This window comes from Carassius gibelio, chromosome B10, assembly GCF_023724105.1.
Source record: "Carassius gibelio isolate Cgi1373 ecotype wild population from Czech Republic chromosome B10, carGib1.2-hapl.c, whole genome shotgun sequence".
Taxonomy (NCBI): Eukaryota; Metazoa; Chordata; class Actinopteri; order Cypriniformes; family Cyprinidae; genus Carassius; species Carassius gibelio.
The window spans coordinates 25,451,164-25,478,903 of record NC_068405.1 but is presented as its reverse complement, the minus strand read 5'-3'; the positions used below and the strand labels follow the sequence as shown (position 1 = coordinate 25,478,903).

At 37.0% G+C, this 27,740-nt stretch overlaps 1 protein-coding gene across 1 annotated transcript; it reads right to left on the bottom strand.

Annotated features, from left to right (window-relative positions):
• sgsm1b (small G protein signaling modulator 1b) lies at nucleotides 1-27,740 on the bottom strand. Its single transcript, XM_052566771.1, has 25 exons — nucleotides 27,653-27,740; nucleotides 27,520-27,563; nucleotides 21,302-21,377; nucleotides 19,944-20,106; nucleotides 18,977-19,129; nucleotides 18,616-18,683; nucleotides 17,827-17,969; nucleotides 16,535-16,666; nucleotides 16,330-16,454; nucleotides 16,192-16,259; nucleotides 15,324-15,487; nucleotides 15,128-15,254; nucleotides 14,500-14,626; nucleotides 12,647-12,711; nucleotides 12,425-12,570; nucleotides 11,062-11,190; nucleotides 9,628-9,798; nucleotides 9,470-9,541; nucleotides 5,715-7,661; nucleotides 4,937-5,061; nucleotides 4,303-4,385; nucleotides 3,236-3,345; nucleotides 3,047-3,143; nucleotides 1,353-1,520; nucleotides 1-824 (listed from the first exon to the last, which is right to left on the bottom strand). The coding sequence occupies exons 1-25, from the start codon at nucleotides 27,657-27,659 to the stop codon at nucleotides 736-738; spliced, it is 4,599 nt and encodes a 1,532-aa protein (XP_052422731.1). The 5' UTR covers nucleotides 27,660-27,740; the 3' UTR covers nucleotides 1-735.

The following is a 27,740-nucleotide window of genomic DNA, read 5'->3' as shown; positions in this document are numbered from 1 at the left end:
CACACACACACACACATCACTGTAGTATTTATTTTACATATTTTAATTAATTTAAATAAAAAAATAAATAAAAAACGGTTTACAATAATGATGTATTAAATTTTCACAAATATTTAAACATGTTAATGGTCCTAAAAATATAATGCATTTATATTTTCCAATTTTTTCCTTTGTATTTAGAGGTGAAATATGATTCGAGATTCTCCCAATCAGCTGAAAATGACAAAGAAAATCACTTTCTCCCCAGGCGCAAACAGGTGCCGTCTCTTCTTCTGTGCAAACATCACGAAGTGACGTGTGAAGTATGCTAAACATCCACAGTAATGATTCATGTCTTAATTTTCACACATTTAAAAAAATAAATAAATATACAGCATTAATTTGAATACTTTGTGCTTTTAGAAAACCTCTAGTTTTAGAAAGGGTGCACGCCATCCCTGCCATTCATAGATCATCTTTATATATTTCATAGCCATCCACGACCTCGTATAAAACTATTCTCAGAGCATCCTACATTATTTATTATTTTTATAATATCTCTCTTCATCTCTTTTCTATTCGCAGTCACGTTTACTCTCACAACTTCCTATTTCACTATGCATTCGCTATAAATGAATCGAATAATACAATAATATTAAGTCTGGGCAGATGAAAGCAACACTAGTTTGGCATTTGTTTGAGCTGAGGGTTAGTTTACTGACACGGAGCGTCTTCAGATTGCTAAAGGAAGTGGGTTCACTTGTTCTCGATCAGGATCTGGACCTTGTGCACCAGCTCTCGGGCCATGAGCAGCAGCTTCGGGACGTCGTGATGCTCCGCCATTTCTAGATCAACACACAAAAGACACCATCACAGCGGCTCTGATTCTGCATGCGTGGTTTGTTATGATAGAGCAATGTTTGAAAATCTGGAGTCTGAGGGAGCAAAAAAATATTGTGACTCCTTGATTTCTAAAACATAACATCATGTCTAAACATCACATCTCCCAGCCCTACTGCTCAGTGATTGGTCGGTCGGCTGAGCCCTACTGCGCAGTGATTGGTCGGTCGGCTCAGCCCTACTGCTCAGTGATTGGTCGGTCGGCTCAGCCCTACTGCTCAGTGATTGGTCGGTCGGCTCAGCCCTACTGCTCCGTGATTGGTCGGTCGGCTCAGCCCTACTGCTCCGTGATTGGTCGGTCGGCTCAGCCCTACTGCTCCGTGATTGGTCAGTCGGCTCAGCCCTACTGCGCTGTGATTGGTCGGCCGGCTCAGCCCTACTGCGCAGTGATTGGTCGGTCGGCTCAGCCCTACTGCTCCGTGATTGGTCAGTCGGCTCAGCCCTAGTGCTCAGTGATTGGTCGGTCGGCTCACCATTGAAGAACTTGATGATGTCGGTGAAGTCCATGTTGTTCTCCAGGATGATGTTTCGGTACAGCTCCACCAGCGCCAGTGCGATAAACAGCACGAAGTGCTCCGAGGAGGCGTAACGCGCGGCCCAGATGGTCTCCCACACCGAGAACACGTCATCGTACACCATTTCTGAAAGATAGAGGAACAACAGCACTCACTCACAGCATTGTTCGGTGTTTCCATCTCAATCCCAGCACCTGAGTCCTTAGCAATCTTCAAGAATCAGCTAAGAAACAGCTATTTATTATATAATTAAAAAAAACTTGCTATGTGTACTGCGTTGTTGACTTGTTGTCATAGCACTTTCATATCATTGCGCTCTTGTTGATTGTGATTCGATTAATTCGATTATTTTGGCTATATATCAGGTACAGTACATTAAGAAAAAAATTCTCTCAACTAAACGCTGGTGCTACATTACTGTAATATTAAAGGTTAGAATAAGCTGATTTGTATTCAAACACTTAAATTACACTCGATGATGATTAAGAATAAAGTTATATACAGCACAGACCAAAAGTTTGGAAACATTACTATTTTTAATGTTTTTGAAAGAAGTTTCTTCTGCTCATCAAGCCTGCATTTATTTGATAACAAATACAGAAAAAACAGTAATATTGTGAAATATTATTACAATTTAAAATGATTGTTTTTAAATTTATTATACTTTAAATTATCATTTATTTCTGTGATGCAAAGCTGAATTTTTAGGATCATTATCACATGATCCTTTAGAAATCATTCTAATAGGATGATTCATTATCAAAGTTGGAAACAGTTCTGCTGCTTGATATTTTTTCAGAACATGATACTTTTTTAGGATACTTTGATGAATAAAAAGTAAAAAAAAAAAAAAAAGTTTTTAAAATATAAATATTTTGTAATAACAGTATACACTTCTGGTCAGTAATTTGGGGTCAGTGATTTTTTTTTCTTTTTTTTTTAAATAAAATCAATACTTTTATTCAGCAAGGATGTGTTAAATTGATAAAAAGAGATAGTAAAGAAAATATATTATTAGAATATATTTATTATTAGATTTTTTATTTATTTTGAATAAATGCAGTTCTTTTGAACCTTTTATTGATCAAATATATGAGACAGCAGAACTGTTTCCAACACTCATAATAAATCAGAATATTAGAATGATTTCTAAATGATCATGTGATCGACTGATGTTACATGTGACATTGAAGGCTGGAGTAATGATGCTGAAAATTCAGCTTTGCATCACAGAAATAAATTATTTTTTTAAGTATATTCAAATAGAAAACTATTATTTTAAGTTGTAATAATATTTCAGAATATTACTGTTTTTTCTGTATTTTTGATCAAATAAATGCAGGCTTGATGAGCAGAAGAAACTTCTTTCAAAAACATTTAAAATAGTAATGTTTACAAACTTTTGGTCTGTACTGTGTATGTATATATATATATATATGTGTAGTACTCACGGAGTCATTCATTTAAAGAGCTGATCAATTCAGAAACAATTATGAATGAAACATTGACTCGCTTGATTTGTCATGAATCACTGCTGCATGCTTACTTGCTGTATTTTTTTTTAATTTATTCAGTTAGCATGTAATCTCACATTTCTGTTTTGTTTTGCAGTATAAACAAGATGCAAGCTAATTTATTTCCGGCGCGCTCACCTCTCTTGAAGTCCAGGAGGAACCAGCGATAGCAGAAGTAGAAGTGTGTGTAATCACCGTTCTGCTGCATCAGCTCGAACAGCTCGGCATCCAGAATCTGAAGAGGTGCGACACAATCATGAGACACACACACACACACACACACAGAGAGTCTGGAACATCAGCAGAATGTGTGTTTAATAAGTATACCTGGATGAGGGAGCGCATGTTGGCGAAGTGTGTGTCCATGGCTCCTCCGTGAGGGAAGTTCTGGTTCATTCGTTTCATGAGCTCAGTGAAGCAGCTGAAGGCCATGGCCTCTGAGTTACAGTCAAAAATCAATCAGAAACAAATAATCACTTGGGGAAAAAAAAAATAGGCGTATTGCTTTAGTTTAAAATCACTGTTTAAAGTAAAGCTGTCAATCAAAAATAAATAAAAATATAATCACAATCAATCCCACCTAGGGCATGCACGATTATGACAGAAATCATAAGTGTCGATTACTGCCTAGAAATTGTAATTGCGATTATTAATTACGAATATCACAATTTACATTGAATGATGTTTATAGCATTGTTTGATGCTATTGCATGCCATATTTTATTTGAAAACAAACAAGCTCAAAACACTCAAACTGAAAAACTTTTAGTGCTTTTATTACAATGTTATGCTAAAATTTAAAAAAAGGAAAAAACCCTTAAGAAAACAGAAAAAAAACGCATCTTAAGCACACAGAATAACATAACAGCTGCTTTGAACGATAATTACGTAATCGTGGCATGTAATTGTGCAGCCCTAATCACAACTAGCATTAAAGTTTTGAAATATACTTTTATATTGCAATAATTTCACAATCCATCTTCAAGTTAATGCACAAACAACAAAGGCAGTATATTTTTAATAATGCTGTCAAATGATTAAAGAAATAACAAATTAATCACACATTTTTTTCTGAAATTAATAAGTTTTTAAATATACTTTTATATTGCAATAATTTCACATTCAATCTTTAAGTTAATGCAAAAAAGTTAGTACATTTTTAATAGTGCTGTCAATTGATTGGTAGCTTCTCTGCTTGGCCCGTATTGAATGAATGGGCTAAGCTAAGTGCTTTCAAAGTGTCACCGCGTGCCAAAGTGATTGAGTGCACACACTGAGACGAGAGAGGTATCTATCAACTCATCTTAGGTAAGGGAAAAACATAGTTTAATATGAAAACACGGTGGAGTATCCCTATAATGGAGTAAATAGGGTAAAACTCAGACTTAACATACCATCATCCAGGATGACCAGCAGGGGCGCTAGTAAGTCACACATTCCCTGGACATATCCAATATCAAGGTGCTGCCAAACATAACTTTACACACACACACACGAAAAAAACATTAATTCACAAGTAAATTTCACTTAATTCACTTTTAGATTTGGGAAAAATAATGAAGAAAATTAACAAAAATGCATTAAAAGTGACAGTAAAGACAAATATAATGTTACAAGAAATACTATTTCAAATAAATGCTGTTCTTTTAAACCTTCTATTCATCTGTAAATCCTGAAAAATAAAATGCATCACAGTTTCCACAGACGGATTCAGCAGCACAACTGTTTTCAACCCTGATAATAATCAGAAATGTTTCTTGAGCAGCAAATATTATTCTGATTTCTGAAGATCATGTGACACTGAAGACTGGAGGAATGATGCTGAAAATACAGCTGCACATCACATGAATAAATTACACTTTAACAGATATTCACATAGAAAATAGCTTATTTTAATAATAATAATAATATTTAACAGTTTTTATGGTAAAGTTTTAACAAATATATGCAGCCTTGATGAGCAGAAGAGACTGGAGAGACCTTTATACACAGAATATAAACTAAAACATAAGATCCGCTTTATTTTACCTGCACATGATGTTGCGCAGTTTTTCCAGGTTGTCTGGGGTGAAATACCAGTAGTTTCTGTCACATCGCTGGACGTCTTTGTCAATGCGGTGCAGATTAAGTGTGTAAAGGTCAACCTGCTCCTGCTGCAAAATAAACGAGAAGACAATATATATCTTTGAAGATCACACACATTTATAGGAACAGTACAACCAGAAATGAGCCAGATCCTTTAGTGGAACACCAAATAAGATTTTTAACACGTTTATAGGAGTGCAAAGATTAAATTTTTGGTCTGTGCCTTACACAAGAGCTACTGTGTGATTTCAGAAGACTTGAAATATAGAACACAGTAGCAACTTTCATGGTGACTTTTTGGTGTTTGTTGTCTTGTGGTCACGAAACCGAGCCGCTTAAGACACAGTGGATTACTGTTTTTAAAAGGAATGAGTCCCCCGAATGTTTTTTAAGATTATGTGCAAATTGCCCTTTCCTAATAATGCGCTAGTTAGAAAGATTTATGATGAATGTAGCTGAAGTTTACTCTGTTTCAGAGAACTGCACTTCACCTCATGAAGAGGGGGGCGGGGTCAGCAGAGCTCATTATCATTTAAAGGGACATGCACCGAAACAGCTCGCTGAATTTGACTTGGTAAAAAGGGTTGTTTTACACTACAATTGAGAAATTGAAACCAAAGTATGTTATAGACTTTCATTAAGAACCTAAAGAATCACATCAACTTGTGGAAAACTGGCATCAGATGACTCTTTTAAACTGATTATGTTTTTAGTGATATACCGAGTAGGTGGTCCCGATAGATGAGACTGGAGACACAATGTCGTTCTTGTCTCCTGTGACGGCTAGAGAGTCTGGCTTGGGGAATGAGTTGTCCATTTCCGGTTCCTCCTCAGAGAGAGCCGAGTCTGTTCCCTCCGGACTGGTGTTGATGCTCGGCTCCATGCAGAGCTCCAGAGCCGGCATTCCCACGACTATCTTCTCCGGCGCCATGGGACGAGCCAGAGTCAGAGGAGTCCTGCAAACGCTGCTCTCCGAGGACATATAAACCACAGACGATGCAATATCCTCCATTTCTAGTGCCGAGGGCGAGTCGTCGGACATGTCCGGAGATTGTTTGGATAGGGAAGACTCTGGATCGGTGATCTGTTTGATTATGGATCGCCCGGCGTCCCAGTCAATCGTTTGGGGTGCACTGATGGCTTCATTCAGAGTTTGTATCACATTCTGTGCTTCAGATGAACATTCAAGTTTATTTTCATCCGTTTGAGAGATTTTCGTAATATCCAATGACGGCTGTGGATCAGATTTGGCGTATTGACCTTCATCCATTTTCAAATACGTTTCTGGGTCTGCTTTTGATTTTGTGTTTTCTTCTCCAGACGGAGAAGACGCATGTCCTGGATCTTCAATCTCAACCTCTTTAGATTCTGAAGATTTGGTTGTTTCTTCAATAGGATCCTGTTGCGATTCATTCATGTCATTTTCTTCAGATTTTCCAGCATTGTTTTGCATTTTAGTTTCTCTTTGAGACACATCAGCTGTGTTTTTTGAGTTTGCATCATCCTCTGAATCTGCCACCTCCTGTGTTACTGTCTTGGATGTTTCTGAATTCAAAGTCTGGAGCTTGTCTTCTTCTGAATTCAAAGTCTGGAGTTTGTCTTCTTCTGAATTCAAAGTCTGGAGTTTGTCTTCTTCTGAATTCAGAGTCTTGAGTTTGTCTTCTTCTGAATTCAGAGTCTTGAGTTTGTCTTCTTCTGAATTCAGAGTCTTGAGTTTGTCTTCTTTTGAATTCAAAGTCTGGGAATCCAAAGTCTGTAGCTGTTCTTGTTCTGAATCCAAAGTCTTGCGTTTTTCTTCTTCTGAATTCAAAGTCTGGGGTTTGTCGTCTTTTGAATTCAAAGTCTGGAGTTTGTCTTCTTCTGAATTCAAAGTCTGTGAATCCAAAGTCTGGGGTTTTTCTTCTTTTGAATTCAAAGTCTGGGAATCCAAAGTCTGTAGTTGTTCATGTTCTGAATCCAAAGTCTTGCGTTTTTCTTCTTCTGAATTCAAAGTCTGGGGTTTGTCGTCTTCTGAATTCAAAGTCTGGAGTTTGTCTTCTTCTGAATTCAAAGTCTGGGAATCCAAAGTCTGGTGTTTTTCTTCTTTTGAATTCAAAGTCTGGGAATCCAAAGTCTGTAGTTGTTCATGTTCTGAATCCAAAGTCTTGCGTTTTTCTTCTTCTGAATTCAAAGTCTGGGGTTTGTCGTCTTCTGAATTCAAAGTCTGGGAATCCAAAGTCTGGTGTTTTTCTTCTTCTGAATTCAAAGTCTGGGGTTTGCCGTCTTCTGAATTCAAAGTCTGGGGTTTGTCACTTTCTAGAGGCTTTATTGCAGCTTCTGAAGCAAGGCTCTCTGTTTGTGAAACCTCAGCATCTTCTTTGACCGTGTCCTGAGTAGTGGAGCTGTTTTCCGCTCGCTCCTCTTTGGTCTTCTCTTCTGTCTGGTCTCCTGACGGTGGCTTTTGGCCTGCGGTTTTGGACCCTGACTCTTGCGTGGATGTCTCCTCTGTGCTCGGAGAGCAGTCTGAGAGGGCCGAGGTCACGGAGAAGTTACGGGATGAAGGGTGTCCGGAGTCTGGAGAACTGGTGCAATTGGGCAGAGTGCCGTTTGGGATTTTGGGCTGTGGCTTCTCGTCTTTGGGTTTGGGCTCTGATTCGATCGGGTCCACCTCGTCTACAGAGCCGAACACCTGCGGAAGGAGAAATAGACAGGGGGAGGAGAGTCAGACAACCTCAAACCAGCTCATCACTGCATTTTATTAAATGTAATTATATATTTTTTTATTAAATTAGATTTGTGAAATATGAAACATCAGGTCATGATATTATTGTTTCCCATTATTTTATCCCTGCTCATATGAACTTGGTTACATTATCAGAAACAGTGCATCAGGAAAGTATTCACTTTTTCTTTTTCAATGTTTTTTTTTTTCTGTTCAAGCCTTATACCAAAATTGATTATTTTCATTATTTCTTCAAAATTCTACAAACAATACCCCATAACAACAACATGAAGTTTGTTTGCAAACTTATTTAAAAAATCAAATAAAAAAATCACATGCACATAAGTATTCACAGCCTTTGCTCAATACTTTGTTGAAGCTCCTTTGGCACCAATAACAGCCTCGAGTCTTTTGGAGTATGATGCTACAAGCTTGGCACATCTATTTTTGGGCAGTTTCCCCCATTCTTCTTTACAGGACCTCTCAAGCTCCCTCAGGTTGGATGGGGAGTGTTGGTGCACAGCCATTTTCAAATCTCTCCAGAGATGTTCGATTCGGTTCAAGTCTGGGCTCTGGCTAGGCCACTCAACAAGGTTGTCCCTAGCCACTCTTTTGGGAACTTGGCTGTGTGCTTAGGATTATTGTCCTTTTGGAAGATGAACCTTTGCCCCAGTCTGAGCTCCAGAGCGCTCTGAAGCAGGTTTTCATCAAGGAAGTCTCTGTACATTGCTGCATTCATCTTTCCCTTAATCCTGACCACTCTCCCAGTCGCACAAGGCTACTACCAGCACACTTTACTTTTGGGATGGTACTCTACAGGCGATGAGCAGAGCTGGTTTCCTTCAAACATGATGCTTTGAATTGGGGTTTATCAGACCAGAGAATCTTGTTTCTCACAGTCTGAGGGTCCTTTAGATGCTTTTTTGCTAATTCCAAGTATGTTTTCGTGTGTCTTTACTGAAGAGAGGATTGAGTTTGGCCAAACTGTCTACAAAACCCAAATCGGTGGAGTACTGCAGTGATGTTTGTCCTTCTGTATCTCCACATATGATCATGGAGCTCAACTAGAGTGGCCATCAGATTCTTGGTCACCAGTCAAACCAAAGCCCTTCTCCATCAGTTGCTCAGTTTGGAGGAGACCAGCTCTAGGAAGAGTCCTGGTTGTTTCAAACTTCTTCCATTAAGGCTAACAGAGACTACATGCTTCTGTGACCCTTCAATGCAGCAGAATTGTTTCTGAACTCTTCCCCAGATGTGTGGCTCAACACAATCCTGTCTCGGAGGTCTACAGACAATTCCTTGGACTTCATGGCTTGGTTTGTGCTTTGATATGCACTGTTAACTGTTGGACCTTACATAGGCAGGTGTGTGCCTTTCAAGAATGATCAGTGGAAACATATTGCACCTGAGCTCAATTTTGAGTGGCATGGCTAAGGGTGTGAATACTTATGTACAGGTGAAGTTTTACATTTTGTAAAAAAATGTTTCAAACAAACTTCTTTCACGTTGTCATTATAAGGTTATTTTTGTGTATAATCTTGAGGAAAATAATGAATATCAGTAATAATCAATATGCACTTGAACATTTCTCACCAAATTCAAACATCAAAGTCCCTTTCAAGTATTTGAATCTTTGTCGACATTAATTTTACTCCTCTATATTCATACTGTTTGACAGCTACTGACTCATTTGTGTTTAGGAGAAGCATCTGTGTCAGAGTAAAAGCAGGCATGAATGAGATCTGTGAGAGCAATGTGTTGGGTTGTGTTTTGACCTGAGTGCTGCTGTTGGAGTCGCTGTGTGATCCGGCGTGACTCTGTTTCTCGGAGCTGCTGCTCTGAGATGACTGCAGAGAGAAACACAGCGGCAGTCAGTAAACCTGCATGCAAACCTCAACGCGTGAGTACAGATGACTCGAGCACCAGCGCTTACATCTGTGCTGATGGTGGAGTCCTGGCGTGAGCCGTGGTCCCCGCTGGCGCCTGACGCACATTTGGCCAGAGCGGCTGCGTGCTGCTCCTTCTCCCGCTGACGCACGATGGCTTCACATCCCAGCCACTCGCTCATGGTCTGCTCATAACAGGCTCGAACCTGCTCATCCACCTGCAGAGTACGGCAGGGTTACATTTAGGGGTTGTCAAAAAGTACTGACTTCGGTTCAGTCTGTAGGGCTGGATGATTTGTTTCAGATTTTATTGATTCATTATAACTTAATGTTTTGCCATGATCTTATTATTTAGAAATCGAGAATCGCAATTTTGAGTAGAAATGAGTGCTGTCAAATGATTAATCCCGATTAATCACATGTATATATCTCAGTTTCGTAAAATTGACCCTAATGACTGGTTTTGTGGTTCATGGTCACACATTTCAGGGATATGTTATTTTTAAATATTAAATGTATACATTTATAATTTCACATCCATAATCTTTATTTTGGATGTGATGAATCATTTGAAAGCACAAATAGAAATATTACCAAATGATTAATCGCAATTAATCGCAATCCAAAATAAGTTTTTGTTTACATAATATATGTGTGTGTGTGTCCTGTGTATATTTATTATGTAAATAAAAAATACACACATGCATGCATATATTTCTGAAAAATTTTATTTTTATATATTAAATGTATGTATTTATAATTTTAATTAATTTTAGGAATCATTTGACAGCACTAACAGAAATATTACCAAATGATTAAACGCGATTAATCGCATCCAAAAGAAAGGTTTTTGTTTACTGGTATATGTGTATATATAAAAATACACACATGCATATATTTCAGAGAAATGTTATTTTGTATTTGTTTGTATTTGTATTTATGTATAATATAATGTATTTATTTATAATATAAATTATAAGAATATATAAATAGAAATTTTCAAAGCATACCGTTTGTGTGTGTATTTATATATACATAATAAATATACACAGAATACACATATATTATAATGCAAGCAAAAACTTTTATTTTGGATGCGATTAATCGTGATTAATCATTTGACAGACTAAAACTTGACCAAATATTTGAAACTTTGACAAGCCATTGATAACATATAGGCATGCGATATGACGATTTTTGATCGTGGACGATAAAAATTTGTCTCAACAACCTGCATTTGAAGAAAAATGCACATTATATCTCATGCAGTTCTGGTTCCGCTGTATCAATATACCGTGCAACACCACAAACATTCACATCAGTGTTAACTCACAGATAAAGTTACTCTTACAGGAGACTGATCTTAAAAGTACATTATTTGCATGTGCTTTAAAACCTTGCCGGTTAAACGTTTCCTTCATGCACTGTTCTGACGTGCACCTGAAGTGCTCTAAAAAGATAAAACTATGGCTTCTTCTCACCTCTTTGCGCTCTGTGAGGCTCATGCTGAAGTGATAGTGGCCCAGAAGGAAGGGCCAGACCTCTTTACGCAGAGATGGATCCACACCACCATAATACACCAGCCGAAGCAGCTCCTCCTCCTCGAACGCCTGCACAGCGCTCTTATATTACAGCCAGTGCCATATTACAGCTTTTATTCAGATTCAGAATATGCTTTATGACAACATATAAAATCAATGAGAGACTATTATAGTTTTATTCATATTTTAAATATGCATATGTGTACTCTTATGAATATGTTCAATGTTTTTATGGTTGCATATAGTATCACTCAGAAACTATTATAGTTTTTAATAATAGTTTGAATATGTTTTTATGCTAACAGTATAATCTTGATGCTATTAGAATTTTGCATACATTTTTAAAATGTTTTTACAGTAACGGTGTCATTTAAGATACTATTTTTTTTCAGCTAAATTATTAGCTGAGATACCATTATAGTTTTTATTATTGTTTTAAATCTAGTTTTATATTTTAGTATAATGTCACTGAGATACTATTATATATTAAATGTTTTAAAGGTAAAACTATCATTGAGATACTATTATACTTTGTATTCCTATTTGCTTATTGTTTTATGACTACATATGTCACTAAGATAATATTATAGTTTTTATTAATATTTAGAATAAACCTTTATGATAACATATAGTATCATTGAGATGCTATTAGTTTAATTAATATGTTGACAATTATTTTATGATTAAATATATCACCATTATTGATACTATCATATAGATTATAAGATACTATTATAGTTTGTATTAATATTTTTCATGTTTTTGCAGTAACAGTATCATTGATATAGTTTCTATTAATATTTTAAATATGTTTTTATGGCTACATAATATCACCGAGATACCATTAAATATTATCTGGAATTTTATGGTTATATTTAAGTATCACTGTGATATTATTCCTGTTTTACATGTTTTAACGGTAACCATATCATTAAGATGTTAATAATGTTTATAAGTTTTGTATATGATATATATATATAATATTTGGAATTTTTTTTATATTTTATATTTTTAAACAAACATACTAATGTTCTAGTGTATTTATTAAGAAACATTTGTTTAAATATGTCTTTATTCATTTTTATTTTACTATTAAATCAATTTAACAAAATGTTGCCTTGGCTACTAGTTATATATATATATATATATATATATATATATATATATATATATATATATATATATTGTATTTTAGCTAACATTTATTATTTCAAGTAAGTGTTTTCACGATCATTTCAACTGATTATTTATGAACCCTTAAGAGGCTATAGATCAAGTGCACTAGATAGTGAAGGTCACATACAGTGCTGTCCTGTAGAAAGCTCTTCCACACTTCTGTGGACAGACCGTCTCTGGCATCATAAGGGATGTCAGGCTCAATGATGGTGGGGTTCACCAGAGCAGACAGGTGCGTGCGGACGGTGGACAGGTGACGGCAGTACGCCAGCCCTTAAAAACACACACATCAAGTCAAGAGAACGAGGATGAGTGCATCAGCAAACCATGAGCCTGGTGTTATACATACAGCCGTAGAAAGCTCGAGAGATGATCTGGTGCTTCATGGTCTCGCAGAGCAGCTTCAGCGGAGCCCTGTTTCACACACACACACACACACACACACACACACACACACACACACACACACACACACACACACACACACAAACAGACAATCGTTCAGACAGGTTTAAACAAACTGACACTTGATCATGCTGAATGAATTCTGACTTTTTTCCTGTAATTTTGAGTTTATATCTCAAAATTCTGACTTTTTTTCTTGCAACTGTGAGTTTAGATCTTGCAATTCTGACTTTTTTCCTGCAATTGTAAGTTTATTCTCGCAATCCTGACTTTTTCGCAATTGTGAGTTTATATCTCGCAATTAAATTTTTTTTCACAATTGTGAGTTTATATCTCGCAATTCTGACTTTTTCCACAATTGTGAGTTTATATCTCGCAATTCTGACTTTTTTCACAATTGTGAGTTTATATCTCGCAATTCTGACTTTTTTTCTCGCAACTGTGAGTTTATATCTCGCAATTCTGACTTTTTTCACAACTGTGAATTTATATCTCGCAATCCTGACTTTTTCGCAATTGTGAGTTTATATCTCGCAATTCTGACTTTTTTCCGCAACTGTGAGTTTATATCTCGCAATTCTGACTTTTTTCAGCAACTGTGAGTTTATATCTCGCAATTCTGACTTTTTTCGCAGTTGTGAGTTTATATCTCGCAATTCTGACTTTTTTTCTCGCAATTGTGAGTTTAGATCTCGCAATTCTGACTTTTTTCCGCAACTGTGAGTTTATATCTCGCAATTCTGACTTTTTTCGCAGTTGTGAGTTTATATCTCGCAATTCTGACTTTTTTCTCGCAATTGTGAGTTTAGATCTCGCAATTCTGACTTTTTTCCTGCAATTGTAAGTTTTTTTCTCGCAATTCTGACTTTTTTCGCAATTGTGAGTTTATATCACACAATTCTGACTTTTTACAATTGTGAGTTTATATCTCGCAATTCTGACTTTTTTTCTCGCAATTGTGAGTTTAGATCTCGCAATTCTGACTTTTTTCCTGCAATTGTAAGTTTATATCTCGCAATTCTGACTTTTTTCGCAATTGTGAGTTTATATCTCGCAATTCTGACTTTTTTCACAATTGTGAGTTGGTATCTTGCAATTCAGACTTTTTTCGCAATTGTGAGTTTATATCTCGCAATTCTGACTTTTTTTCTCGCAACTGTGAGCTTAAATCAATTGCAATTTTGAGTTTATATGACCTTTTGCAACTGTGAGTTTGTTTTGCAATTCTGACTTTTTTCCCTCATAATTGCATGATAAAAATTACAATTGCAAGTGATAAATTGCAAAATAAAAGTTGTAATTGCAGTATCGCAGTTTTTAGTTAATATCTCGCAATTCTGACTTTATAACATACAGTTGCAAGTTACAGTCCAATTTTGAAGGGGGAGGGGTCTGATATGTTCTCAGAATTGTGAGTTTATAACAGACAATTATGTGAAAAAAAAGTGATAATTATGAGATAAAAAGTCACAATACTGATTATTTTTTAATCAGTGAGAGAAACGGGCTTCCATAGTTTCCTATGCAGTGACATTAGCCAATCATAACAGTGGCAGAATACTGACAAGACTTAAAGGACCCGCCCCTTAAAAACAGTCAGTTTCTGAGAGAGGTTTAAAATAAGCGTTTAAATTAATACATTTTTACACATATCTATTAGTTTTTTTGTGCAAAAAACTTTCTTGACATCATAAATAAACCTCAAGGAACTTATTGAAACAAAAAAAACAAAGACAAAAATTCCATGTCATGACCCCTTTCATTCATATCTCAGACTCAGACGAGAGGCAGACTAACCTGTCATGGTTGCATCCGTTGGGAAGGCCACCGTCTGAAGAGCCATTCTGTGAACAGGAAGGACAAGACGACTGCCTGGGCGTGGGCTGCCACATGTTCACCGTCTGATCCATCAGCTCCGGTCCCACTTTAACATGGAGATAGAGTCATGACCAGTGTGAACACAGAGAGCAGTCAGATGAATTATAAAATGTGTATGTTCAACCTGAAATGAAGGTGTGTATAGAATTCAAACTATACTGTTTTATATAAACAAACAAGAAAAAGGGTGATTTTTCTTTATATTGCATGCATTTTTATTTTAAGCGTTGAAATGTTTTCACAGTATGAAAGAAAAACTGATATGGGACAAATGACAAAATACACGAATCTACTAATGCCGATATCCATCTAAAAATATTGTTAAAATTTTTAAATTACTATATATATAAAAAAAAAAAAACTACAATATATTTTATGACCATTTTATTTTAGTTAATTTTGAAGCAATTCAGGACTGAATTAGTTACATTTTCAATCTTATGTTTTGAATTTAATTTTAAAATTTAAAAAAAATGTTTCAGTTTATCTATAATAATCTTGTTTGAGAACATCTTCGCACTAGCGGATCAACTTCACGTTAACATACCAAACTCCTGACTGCCAGGATATATGATCCGAAACACATAATCTGTGGCCTCGTCTTCATCTTTGTCCGAGAACGACTCGCTGGATTCATGTGGGCTTCTTTTACGCAGTTTTGGAAACACTTTTCCCTGAGGAAGAACACAGAATGATCTCGTTTCTTATTCAGACTACTCCAGAATGACTGTAATAGCACTGACCTTTCCTCTTTGGGACCAGAGCGGAGGATCCAGCTGTCCGTGAGGAAGGAGGCCCGTCTCCAGACACGTGAGGAACTGAAGCAGGTGACCGCCTTTAGGAAAGCGAAACGGAGGCCTCTGGATCCCGTCCTGACTGACCAAAACCACAGTCCCTCCACTGTCCACTGCACACAGACACATCAGACAAACCTTCAGACATCAAGCCGATGTATATATATATATATGTATATATATATATATATATATATATATATATATATATATATATATATATATATATACAAATATTTTTATTTTTGCACAGACAACATGTCTCATATTAATTTAGTTTTAACTTGATGTACTAAAATAAATAAAACTGAAATACAATTAATAAAAACATTAAAAAACTGAAATAATAAAACAAAATTAAAAAATATAAAACAAAATATTACAGTTAACAAAGAATTAAATATTACAAAGAATAGAAAGTACAAATATTAATACAAACCATTATAGTAAGTGATCGACCGATATAGATTTTGTTTTATAACCGATACAGATACCAATTATTTGCATGTGTATGTGCCGATATGCAGAACCGATATTTATTAACTGTTATAAAGTAAATAAATGACTGAGTGAAAAAAGAACATACTTCTCAAAACACCCACAAGATGGTGATGTTTATCGGTGAATCCGATATTACAAAACCGATATCCGATTATGATAAAATGCTTAAATATCGTGGAAAATATCGGTCGATCTCTAATAATATTGTCATAATAATACTAAGATAATTTAGTTCATGTTCTATCCTAAAATATGCCTATGTTTTACATTCAAAATGAGATTTTTAATTTACTAAGTCATTATATTAAATATTCACCGTGCTGATGGCAGTGCAAATAGACGATTTCCTCCAGACGAATGGCCATGGCGTAATCCCAATATACACTGTTGAGAAAAGAGATCTGTTTTAAAATCATTCCCACAAAGCAGACGTCACAATCATTACGCACCGCACCTTTTCTCGTAATCAGGCTCCCCCATGTTTCCATTCATCAGCTGGTTCGGTGTCCACTTAAGCGTCATCAGATCGGCCGTCTGGTGAAGAGACAGGTATCCTGGGATTGCTTCCATGTCGTCTGTCTGAAAGACCGGATGAGGTTTAATGCCACACTTTAATTAAAGCGCCACAGCATCGTCACACATATCTAAGTGATGTTTACCGGCTGCACCAGGACGTTGTTTTTCCCGAAGAGCAGAGTGGCTCTGGAGTTCTGATGAAGAGATTCGACATAATCCCGCGCCCACAGAGACGGCCGGTCGTCCATGCTGCCGCTCGACTGCCTCTTCTGGATCTACAGAACAACACACACAGATCTCACTGACGTCAAACACCGATATTACTCTCATCTGCATGCTTTCTGATTTGAGAAATGAACACTGCATGACCACACGGACCCAATCCATGCATTACAGCGTCTTACACACATTTTCAAAACATTGCATCTTAAATTTTACACACAAATCCAAGATTTGCACACACAAGATGCAAAATTGCTCACTCATCTCTTGCAGAATGGAGCAATGCATTAAAAAAATATTGCAAACACCTTTGCCACAATATTAATTCCTGGCAGATATGTGTGTTACACAATTGTGTGTTGTGTTTAGCAAAACGTGTTTTATGAAATTGAAAACTTAGTGAATTAGTGCATGCTTCTGCTGTTCGAGAGTTAAAGCTTTCAGAAACTGTGTGACAAGGAAAGATTTAACCCTTTCTCTCTGTGTTATTTCCAACTGCATACCTTTCGGCACAGGTGTGCATTGTTATTGGAATTGCACTATTTTACTTCCATTAATTTTTAATAAATCTATTTTGCACAAAATTGTTCCTCTCAGGATCTTAAGGACAAGAATGTCCTCATTAAAACTGCTATGTTTAATCGCAGTGCCATTTAACTGTAAAAGGATGGCATTTGTGTTAACAGGCTTTCATTCTGCTGGCAAGGTTTTAATTTAATTTTTTACTATTTTTACCAAATGGTGAATTTTTTTGGCCTATAAAACAAATACTCGCTTTATTTCTATTTTGTAGAGCCAACTGAATAAACAATGCAGCTAAAATTGTGTGGGTGTGTTGGTATGGATGTCAGAGTTTGTGGTTTGTGTCATAAAAAATATTGTGTGTGTGTGTGCGTGTAATATTTGAGTTTTGCTGGCATCTACTGGGGAAAACTTAGTACTGCGCCCCAAAACAAAAACGTTTTTCGAGATATCAACTTCAAATTTGAAACACAACTTGTTTGGATTTATGGCTTTGATTTTCTAGCAGGTATAGTGTCCAACATGTTTCATAAAATATATATATTTTTTCCACCAATCCACCATGGGTTTTCTTTAAAATGAGACCCAATGCTCAGTGACAGTTGTATTTTTTTTTTGACATGGACATTTGTGTCCACTATGGACCTAAGGGTTAAGCAAAGTGTGCAAGCAGTTGATCAGGTTATCTCACGAGCGCCGGGCGTTTGGTGGGGGAATCCTGCCGGCAGTGTCCGCTGTGGATGCGGTGTCTCTGCACCAGTTCATCAGCCGAGGGGTCTGTCCAGAAATGATTGGCCGTCTTGGCTTTTGTGTACTCCAGAGCACAGGGACCGACTGAAAGACACACAGCATACGTAAAAACATCCTCAAATTAATCTGGCCCTCAATGCATCATCATATCACAATACAATAATATACAGTGCAATTAAAATTATCATTAATTTACTTTTTAAAATGGATATGTTTGGGGTCAGTACTTGTTTTTTAATGAAAGAAATTAATATTTGCATTCAGCAAGGATGCATTAAATTGATCAAAAGTGACAAAAGTGAAAATTATTGCAAATAAATGCTGTTCTTTTGAACTTTTTATTCATTTGTAAATTGTGAAAATTAAAAAGCATCACATTTTCCTCTAAAATATTGTGCAGCACAACTGTTTTCAACATTGATAATAATCAGAAATGTTTTTTCAGCATATTATCGTGATTTCTGAAGATCATGTGACACTGAAGACTGGAGGAATGATGCTGAAAATACAGCTGAGCATCACAGAAATAAATTACACTTTAATAGATATTCACATAGAAAACAGATATTTTAAACTGCAATAATATTTCACAATTTTATACCATATTTTTATAAAATAATGCAGCTTTAATAATCCCAAACTTTTCAATATTAGTGTATATATAATGTTCAGTTGATGTTGCTTATTTTTCTTCAAAAATTACAAGACACAAATGCTTGAAAACTGATACCAAGCAAAGATGCGAGGATTGGGCCGTCGACTGGATCTCTCAGCAGTGCTTCTCTTTCATAAAACTTGCTGAAATATGAATAGAAACAGCTCAGTTTAATTTCATTCATTCAAATGAATCTATGTTCATTGTAACATACTGCTGCCTAGTGCCTAGTTCAAGTTTTCCATTTCCAGTGTAACGATTATAAAAACCTCCCTCATTTCATTTTTGATTAGTAATATGCATTGCTAAGAATTCATTTGAACAAGATGATTTTCTCAATATTTAGATTTTTTTGCTCCCTCAGATTCCAGATTTTCAAATATTGTCCTCCTAACAAACCGTGCATCAATGGAGAGATGATTTGTGAATTCCTCACCTGCTGTTCTCCACCAGATACAGGAGGATTTTGTCCAGGAGCTTCTCTGTGAGGGCCGTGCGGATCCACAGGTGTTTGATGGCCAGCGGAGACAGGTTTAGAGAGCGGGAAGGTTTCCGGACGCTCTCTTGACTCGTCTGACCCTGGTTCTGTCTTGTGTTGTGAAAGTTAAAATCATGGTGATTTATTGAAGATCTGAGCCTTTTCACTTTGGATACTTAAAACTCAAGTATATGATTCATCAGCGCACAATCAGCATTCATTTTAAACCACCAGAAATATTTAGATTACTAATTTAATAATAATAATAATAAGAAGAAGAAGAAGAATAAACAAATTAATACAATTATATCTAATATTTTAAATATAATTAGGATAAGAAAATAAAGAGAATACTTAACATTAATAATTTTGATAAAAAATAAAATAAAATAAGAATAATTAAATGTAAATAGACATTATTAATAATTCATAAAATAATAATAATAATAATAATAATAAATGATTAAAATTATATGTAGTAATATTTTAAATATAATTAAAATAAATACAATAATCATTATTGTAAAATCGATTTTTTTTAATTATTATTATCACTATTATTGTCATTATGTTTCGTTTATATAGCAAAAAGATAATACTAGAAATGTGAGAATTTTACCTAGACAGCAATAATAATAATAATAATAGTTACTATTATTAGTAGTATTATTAATTGTAAAATATGAATAACTAATTGATTAAAATGAATATATCACTTTTATTATGCTAATAATAATAATTATCATAAAAATGTTTATTTATATAAAACTTTTCTAAGAAAAAGGAACAGACAAACAAAAAGGGTAATGCCAGAAATGTTAGATTTTAACCTTATAATAAAAATAATATTAGATTAAAAACATAATCACATTCTTTATAATAATAATTTTAATAAGGTAAAGAAAAGAGTTGTGTTGTTTCTCACTTGTTCTCGATGATTTGCTCCAGTTCCTGAACTTTCCTGCAGAGTTCCTCGGCCGGTGGAAACATCTTCCCCATCTTCATGAAGAGAGCCGCCAGCTTGTTGCTGCGCAGGAATCCAGCGGCCCGTCGCTTCAGCCCATGAAGAACACACGCTTCCACCACACCTGCTCACACACACATCAGTACTGTTCAGCTGAGAGCACAGAAGGAACTGAACGATCACACACACACACACGTCATCAACAGACTGGAGGTGGTTTGATAAACGGATATGATGTGTGTGCCATCAGTCAGACGAGTGAACCCCAGTCATTAGCTGTTCTTTCAGCAGCCTTCTCACACACACACACACACACACACACACACACGCACGCACACACGCACACACACGCACGCACACGCACACACACACACACACATGCACACGCACATGCACATGCACGCACACTCGCAAATCATCGAGAACAAGTGAGAAACAACACAACTCTTTTCTTTCTATGTTCCTTTCCCTTATAAAAAGAAATAAAATATAATAAAAAATAATAACATCATTATTATTATAAAAGATGTTATTATATTATTTTTTATCTATTATAAAGTTAAATTCTTACATTTTTGTCATTACCCTTAGTTTTGTCTTTTCCCTTTTCTTCATGCACACACACACACACACACAAACACACACACACACACACAAACACACACACACACACACACACACACACACACACACACACACACAATCACAGACTCTGAGAACTGACACTAAAAGCTGCTTTAAAACAGCTCATCATCTGTTTCATGCGGATGTTTTTTTGTGCGTTTACTGTATATACTAAAAAGTGTTTGAAAAGGGTTTATTATAGAAAAACAGTTAAACTGTTAAAAAATGTTGTTACTTGTTATTATATGAGTTATTATAGTCAATGAAAGTTTCATTACTTGAAATAAAATATTAAAAACACGTGATTTCTGCTAATTGAATAAAGTTTAACTTCATGTACTAAAATTATGAAAACTGAAATTGAAATAAAAATATATAAAAATTACAATTTACAACAACAACAAAAAACACAAGAAAATGACAAAAACTAAACTAAAAATTAAAATGAAAACAGAAAATATCAAACTAAAAAACAGATTCAAAATATTATTATTAATATTATATCAGGGATACTTAAATAACACTGGTTACCTGATTATTACCTGTGATTGTTTCATATTTTTATTATTAACAACAATAATAATTGTAATAAAATAATTGTAATTAAATATAGTGTTACAATTCACAACATAAAAGTAGTAATATTAATAATTGTTCCAGTTCTTTCAGGATTTTTTAAGGAAAGGTCATCTTACCGCAGAAAGAGAATATGCGACTGCTGTCTTCATGCACAAACTTGCGTGTCACGGCCTCCTCCATGATCTGCTTGACCTGAAAGTCCAAGAAGAAAACCAACATCAGTATCTTCACTGCAGTGTTCAGCCGCTGAGAATCATGGGTAGCGGGTGAGGAGAGTATCCTGCGGCTGACAGTGAGTCACAAACACACTCTCTTACTCACAGCTTGTTTTCTCTGAGTCTCATAATGAGTGTACAGCATGTGCAGATGGACATATGTGCACCGATCATAGCAGTTTTTAATCTTTGAGGCCTCGTGATTCTGATTTCTAAATCATATTCATACAAAAATTTTATTTCAGCTCCTTTTCATTTCAAGTATTCGATCAGTTGGTTGATTCCCCAGAAAGTGTTTGATTATTTCCATTAGGTGGCGCTGGTGCTGCAGAAATAACACACTCACATTTTCCCAGATTGTTTAGAGCTAAAAAATATATTTAGATTTTTTTCTGAAAATTAGCATTTAGGAAACTTAAAGCTTATTATTTATGATTAATTATAACTACAAACAAAAACAAAATATTGTTTAGGTAGTCTTTTGTTTTAAACAGTAAGTTATACACTTAATAATTGACTGTAAATAGGAATATATTTCATAAACATGAATTAGTGACATAAAGATCATGAACAAATACTGCATTTGCATGAACATATGATTAGACTGATATAAGTCAATTTTTATTTAAAATTTTTTTAACCTTCACATTTAAATATCTAAATGATTACTTTTCATTAAAAGTATTTATAAATTAATTAAGGTTTTATTTATATATTGATAATACTAATAATAATTCCTTACATTTATATAGCACGTGTTTTAATTATATAGGTTTTATTTTTGTAATTTTAGCATTATAATATTTATATTGTTATATATAGTTATGTATACATTTTTCTAGTTTTTATTTAATATTCTGCATTTGAAGTTGTATTGTTTATGTTAATGGGCATCCAACCCACTGAAGCTGCATTCGTGGATAATTAATGCATTCATTGTTAGCGTATGAGCATGGCCTCGCTGCGATCTTGCATTTCTTTCTTCATGGGAATGGTGCAGCATTTTACATTTTGTCATTTTGGAGACGATTTTATCCAAAGCGACTTACGATTGGGGGATACATAAAGCGATTCTTCTTGAAGAGGCAAACAAACACAGGAAGTGCTTATACTACCAAGTTTTAGGCATTGTTCAAATAGAGTACAAGCTAGAAAGAAAAGGAAAAGTCAATTAGTTTTCAGCTGTATCTTGAAAACTGTCAGGGATTCAGCATTCCGGATAGGGTTGGGAAGATCATTCCACCAGCCAGGAATGGTGAACGAGAATGTTCTGGAAAGGGATTTTGAGCCTCTCTGATTGCATCATGAGGTGCTGCTAACTAGCGGATCTCAGACTTCTGGAGGGGATGTTGATTTGTAATAGAGTGGAAGTAGGCAGCTGCTGAGCCTGTGACTGTTCTTTATCATAGCATTAATGTCTTGAACTTGATGCGTGCTGCAACCGGTATCCAGTGCAAGGATATAAAGAGAGGTGTAACATGGGCTCTTTTGGGTTCGTTGAAGACCAGTCATGCCGTTGCATTCTGAGTCATTTGTGGAGGTTTGATTGTGCTTGATGGAAGTCCAGCCAGAAGAGCATTGCAGTAGTCCAGCTTAGAAATGCCAAAGGCCTGGACAAGAACTTGTGCAGCATGCTCTCTTAGAAAGGGCCTGATCTTTCTGATGTTGTGCAATGCAAACCTGCAAGATTGTCTTTGCAATGTGGTCTTTGAAGGTCAGCTGATCATCAAAGGTTACACCAAGATTTCTGACCGAAGTTAATGGGGTAATTGTAGAAGGGTTGTGAAATCATATGGTAGAGTTGGGAGTGGAAGGGAAGACAAGAAGCTCAGTCCGAGGTGCATGAGGAGGGAGACGACGGGTCCATTGATGACTTCGTCAGCTCCTCATGCACCTCCGGGGAAAAAGGAAACCAATCATCCAGCCGCTCAATTGCTAGTCCCAATTGCTACAGCAATTATATATCTTCAATACCCTCGATGGCAGCGCGGCTAGGGTGTACGAAGACATTCCCCAGGTGGAGATAGCAGTTGCGGTGCACCTGTGCCCACAAAATGCCACCCAAGTATCCCATCCAAAGCCTGTAAACCGATGGCTGCACTCGCTACAAAAGGGTCCACCAAGCCAAGGCACTCAAACAAATGCATGTGGGTAGTTCCAACCCAGGGCCTTACTTAATCGTGCCCAAGAAAGGATCTGCGTGTCTTGAATCAGGGTCTTCACAAACTCCCATTCAAGATGTTGATGCAGAAGTGCAGCAGTTGACCTGAGGGAGGCTTACATTCTTTCTTCCTTAACACAGGCCGTTCCTACGGTTTTGCATTCCAGGGTTGGGCATGGCAGTACAGGGTTCTCCCCTTCGGTCTGTCCCTGTCCCCCTGTGTATTTACCAAGGTTATGTATCTACCGATCACATCTTCTGGGCCGTGCAGGCGAACAGGCATTCTCACCTTTGCGAGCAGTGCAAATATCGCTAAATGACTTTTTTTTGCTGACTGAAAGTGAAAATGGCGTGCTCAAAGTTGGCCGTTGATAAGAAAAGAAAGTTTAAGTAAAAATATGCATTTGTGCTCCTCGTGGGAAGCAGAAAACCAATGTGTTTAATCTGCACCGAGACGGTAGCAATCATCAAAAGTGGTCACGTAAAACGCCATTATGAAACCAAGCATGCACATTTTGAACAAAATTACCCTCAGCACACAGAGGTAAGGACCATAAAAATAAACCAGCTGAAATCATCCTATGAAGCTACAAGCAGTGTAATAGTTAGATCAGCCACACAACAGGAGTGGGCAACGGAAGCCTCACTGAGAGTAGCATGGGTCCTGGGAAAACAAGAAATCCTTCTCTGATGCTGAAATAGTCAAGGAGTGTATGAGTGAAGTGGTGACTGCTCTGTTTGAAGGGACTCAAAAGGATGAAAATAATCCAGAAAATACGTATAAGTAATGACAACTTGTCAACTATCTGAGAGCATCCTCTGCAACATTATTTGTTGCACTCATTTTTAATGGAGGTGAATACAACATTTGATGATTTGTCCGGTGGCTTAGTAGAGGCAAGGTACTGGAGCGATTTTGGGCACTGCGGAAAGTGCTGGAGACATTTCTATTGAATCTGAAGTGTACAAAAGCCAAACCGTTTGTGGATTTCATAAATAAGTCATGGAAGTTGTTGCTTTTCTAACTGACATTACTTCCCATCTCAATGACCTTAATATAAAGCTCCAGGGCAAAAACAGCACATTGTGGGACCTCATGTCATCCTTTCCAGAGGAAGCTGGAAGTCTTCAAATGTGACTTACAGCAGGACCTGCTTCACTTTTTAACACTTTTGGATTAGATTGCAGGAAAACATCACCGTCATAATTATGCTGAATTCCTGGAAAAGCGGATTAAAAAATTCCAAACTCGCATTGAAAATTTCCCTCTGGCAAAACAAGTCTTGTTGTGCATCAAAAATCCATTTCTTGTAAAAAATGTTGCAGAATTCTCAACTGAATCTCACGAAAGTCTTCCAATGGGCCAATGCTGAGCTAATTGAGCTCCAAGAAAACCTAGCACTGCAGGAATCTCACTGTGACCCTGTCACCTTCTGGACGAAGATGGTTACTGCAGCAGGTGTTCCTCTGCTGCAGAAGATGGCCCTTCAAATTCTCACCATGTTTCCCTCAACGTACTGCTGTGAATCTGCCTTTTCAACCATAAAAATGGTGAAAAACGCTTAACGCAGTACACTCACCAATGAACACTTACATTCGTGCCTCCGCCTGGACCTCACACCTTTTATATAAGTTTTAACAACTGTTGGCACAAAGAAGGTGTCACCTTTCATACTAAAAGTTCTACCGTGTCATTTTTTGTGTATAGTTTTGGGGAATGCCTTTTTTTGTGGTCTGAGTTCTATATTTGGAATTTGATGGTCACTTTTCCAGGCCTCGGACTGAAAGGAAAATTGGTAAGTGGACCTTTCAAGTTTATATTTGAGTACCTCTGGTGTTGGCTGTCACCCTCCACCATCCACCATGATGCAATGTACGGCCAGTCCCTGAAAACGCAATCTCATCATCATGTTCTTGAGGGGTGCCAGAAGGTTGAATCCTCTTAGGCCACCCATGGTGCCCTCCTGGGATCTCTCTAGAGTCCAGGCTGGCCTTCAGAGGGATCCCTTTGAGCTGCTGGACTCAGTTGAGCTCAAGTTCCTGTCTTCTAAGACAGTGCTCCTGACCGAGCTCACTTCCATGAAGAGGCTCAGGGACCTCCAAGCATTTACGTTGAGTGAAGAGTTCCTTGTGATCGGGCCGGGATAATATCACATTGTCCTGAGACCCCGGCCTGGATATGTGCCTAAGTTTCCCACCACGCCCTTTCGCGATCAGGTGATGAACCTGCATGCACTGCCCTCAGAGGGGGCAGATCCAGCTTTGGTGTTGCTGTGTCCCGTAAGAGCATTGCATATACATTGCGTGGACCTCTTCCGGAGCTTCAGAAGCTTTGAGCAGCTTTTTGTCTGCTACTGAGGTCAGTAGAAAGGGAAGGCTTTCCCCAGCAGAGGTTGGTCCACTGAATAGTGGATGCGATCGCCTTGGCCTACCATTCCCAAGGCAAGCTCTGCTCCCTGGGGTTGAGGGCTCACTCCACAAGGAGTGTTGCCTCCTCCTATGAGCTGGCCATGGTGCCTCTCTGGCAGACATCTGTAGAGCTGCAGGATGGGCTTCACCAAACACTTTCGCAAGATTTTACAGTGTTTGCCCTTTTACTGGTCTAGATGTCCATATGGCTTGAATCCCTGCGGGTGATCCCATATGTGTATTCTTCCATGGTAAGGTTTCCCTCTCTATGAACCCATGTCTTCCCTTTGACAGACCACTCTGTCAGTCTCTACTGGCAGCCGTTCATCCCTACTCCTAGGTGGGACCTGCCTCAGAGACCCATTCCATATGTAGTATTGCCCCAGCCCGGGTCAGTCTATGACATTTTCAGGTGGTGCATTGGGGAGGTTACGAGGTTACGATGACTACTTGTCAACATTTGCAGGGTTGTGACAGGGTTCAGGTTGTTGCACTTTTCATTGTTTTCATGACATAACCCTTGTTACATGTTGGAGGGAACGGAGGTGTTATGTCTGCATGCCACAACCTTGAACCATTGCTGGTTGCCAGTGACACGTTCTCGGCTCCTCAGCATAAAACCTGAATGAGTGGATGCACCTGTCGCCTATTTATACCCGTATTCATGGCGAGTGGCTCAGGTATGCAAAATCCACTAACCAAATTTCATTGCCATTTTCTCTCAAAGTCAGAGCGAATTGGGGCTCTCATGCAAACCCCCAAATGTCGTCATGACATAACGTCTTCATTCCCACCATCAGGGAACGAGGGTAACGTACGTACATTACCAAGACGTTTTTTATTTTTCTTAGTAATGTTATTATTTACATATTGTTACATCATATTGTATTCTAAGTATTAACCAATTAAGGTTACTATAATATATTTATCTAATGACTCAAGGATTTAATTTACATATTAACATATTCCTATTATTATTATTAACATATTGATACTCATATGATATTGTGTTCCAGAGTATTATTATGTGTTTCTATCAATAAACTATGGTACTCTTACAGTGCTTTATTGGAAATTAAATTAACTTTACATTAAAGATTACACACCGCACAGATCTTTCTTTCTAATGGATTATACTCATGTGAATATTAGTGACTAAAATGAAAGACTGGGACACAGATGATGTTCAGTACTGTAAGAAATACATGTCATCTTTCACAACAACCATGCTTTTTCCTGGATTCACAGTACAATGAAGACAATATGACATTTTCATCATGCTGGGTTGCTTGAAAAAATAAAACAAATAGCTGATGACACTGAGAGGACAAACCAGAATGACCTTGTTTTTATGCTCTTCTTGATAAAACAACACAGTACACGACTGTCTAATGAGCAGATGTGTGTTATTGTATTATCAGCATCAGTGTGTGTGTGTGTATGACACATTAAGCACATGCAACCAGATTAGATTTAGTGATCGACAGCTTCTATCGATCATCTGCTCAGTATCTGATAAACAATGAGACACAGGCGGAAAATTTCCCACCTCCTTCTTGACGTTGCGCAGCAGCCTCTGACGCGTCTCCGATTCTGTAAACACACAAACACACAGATTCTCTCTCATCCAAAACTCATCCTCACGCGCTGTTTTTGCACAGATTATAATCTGAAAGACTCACCTGCCATGGCTGGAGTCCGCTGTTCTTGTGAGGGATGAATGTGCGCAGGATGAAGCGCGTCGTCGTGAGTCAGATCTGCGCGCGCAGG

Excerpts from the sequence above, each read along its gene's own strand:
- sgsm1b (XM_052566771.1), bottom strand. Across the intron at positions 7,662-9,469 it reads ACTCCAACAGCAGCACTCAG|GTGTTCGGCTCTGTAGACGA; the intron begins GTCAAAACACAA and ends CTCCTTCCGCAG. Across the intron at positions 5,062-5,714 it reads CTATCGGGACCACCTACTCG|CAGGAGCAGGTTGACCTTTA; the intron begins GTATATCACTAA and ends TTTATTTTGCAG.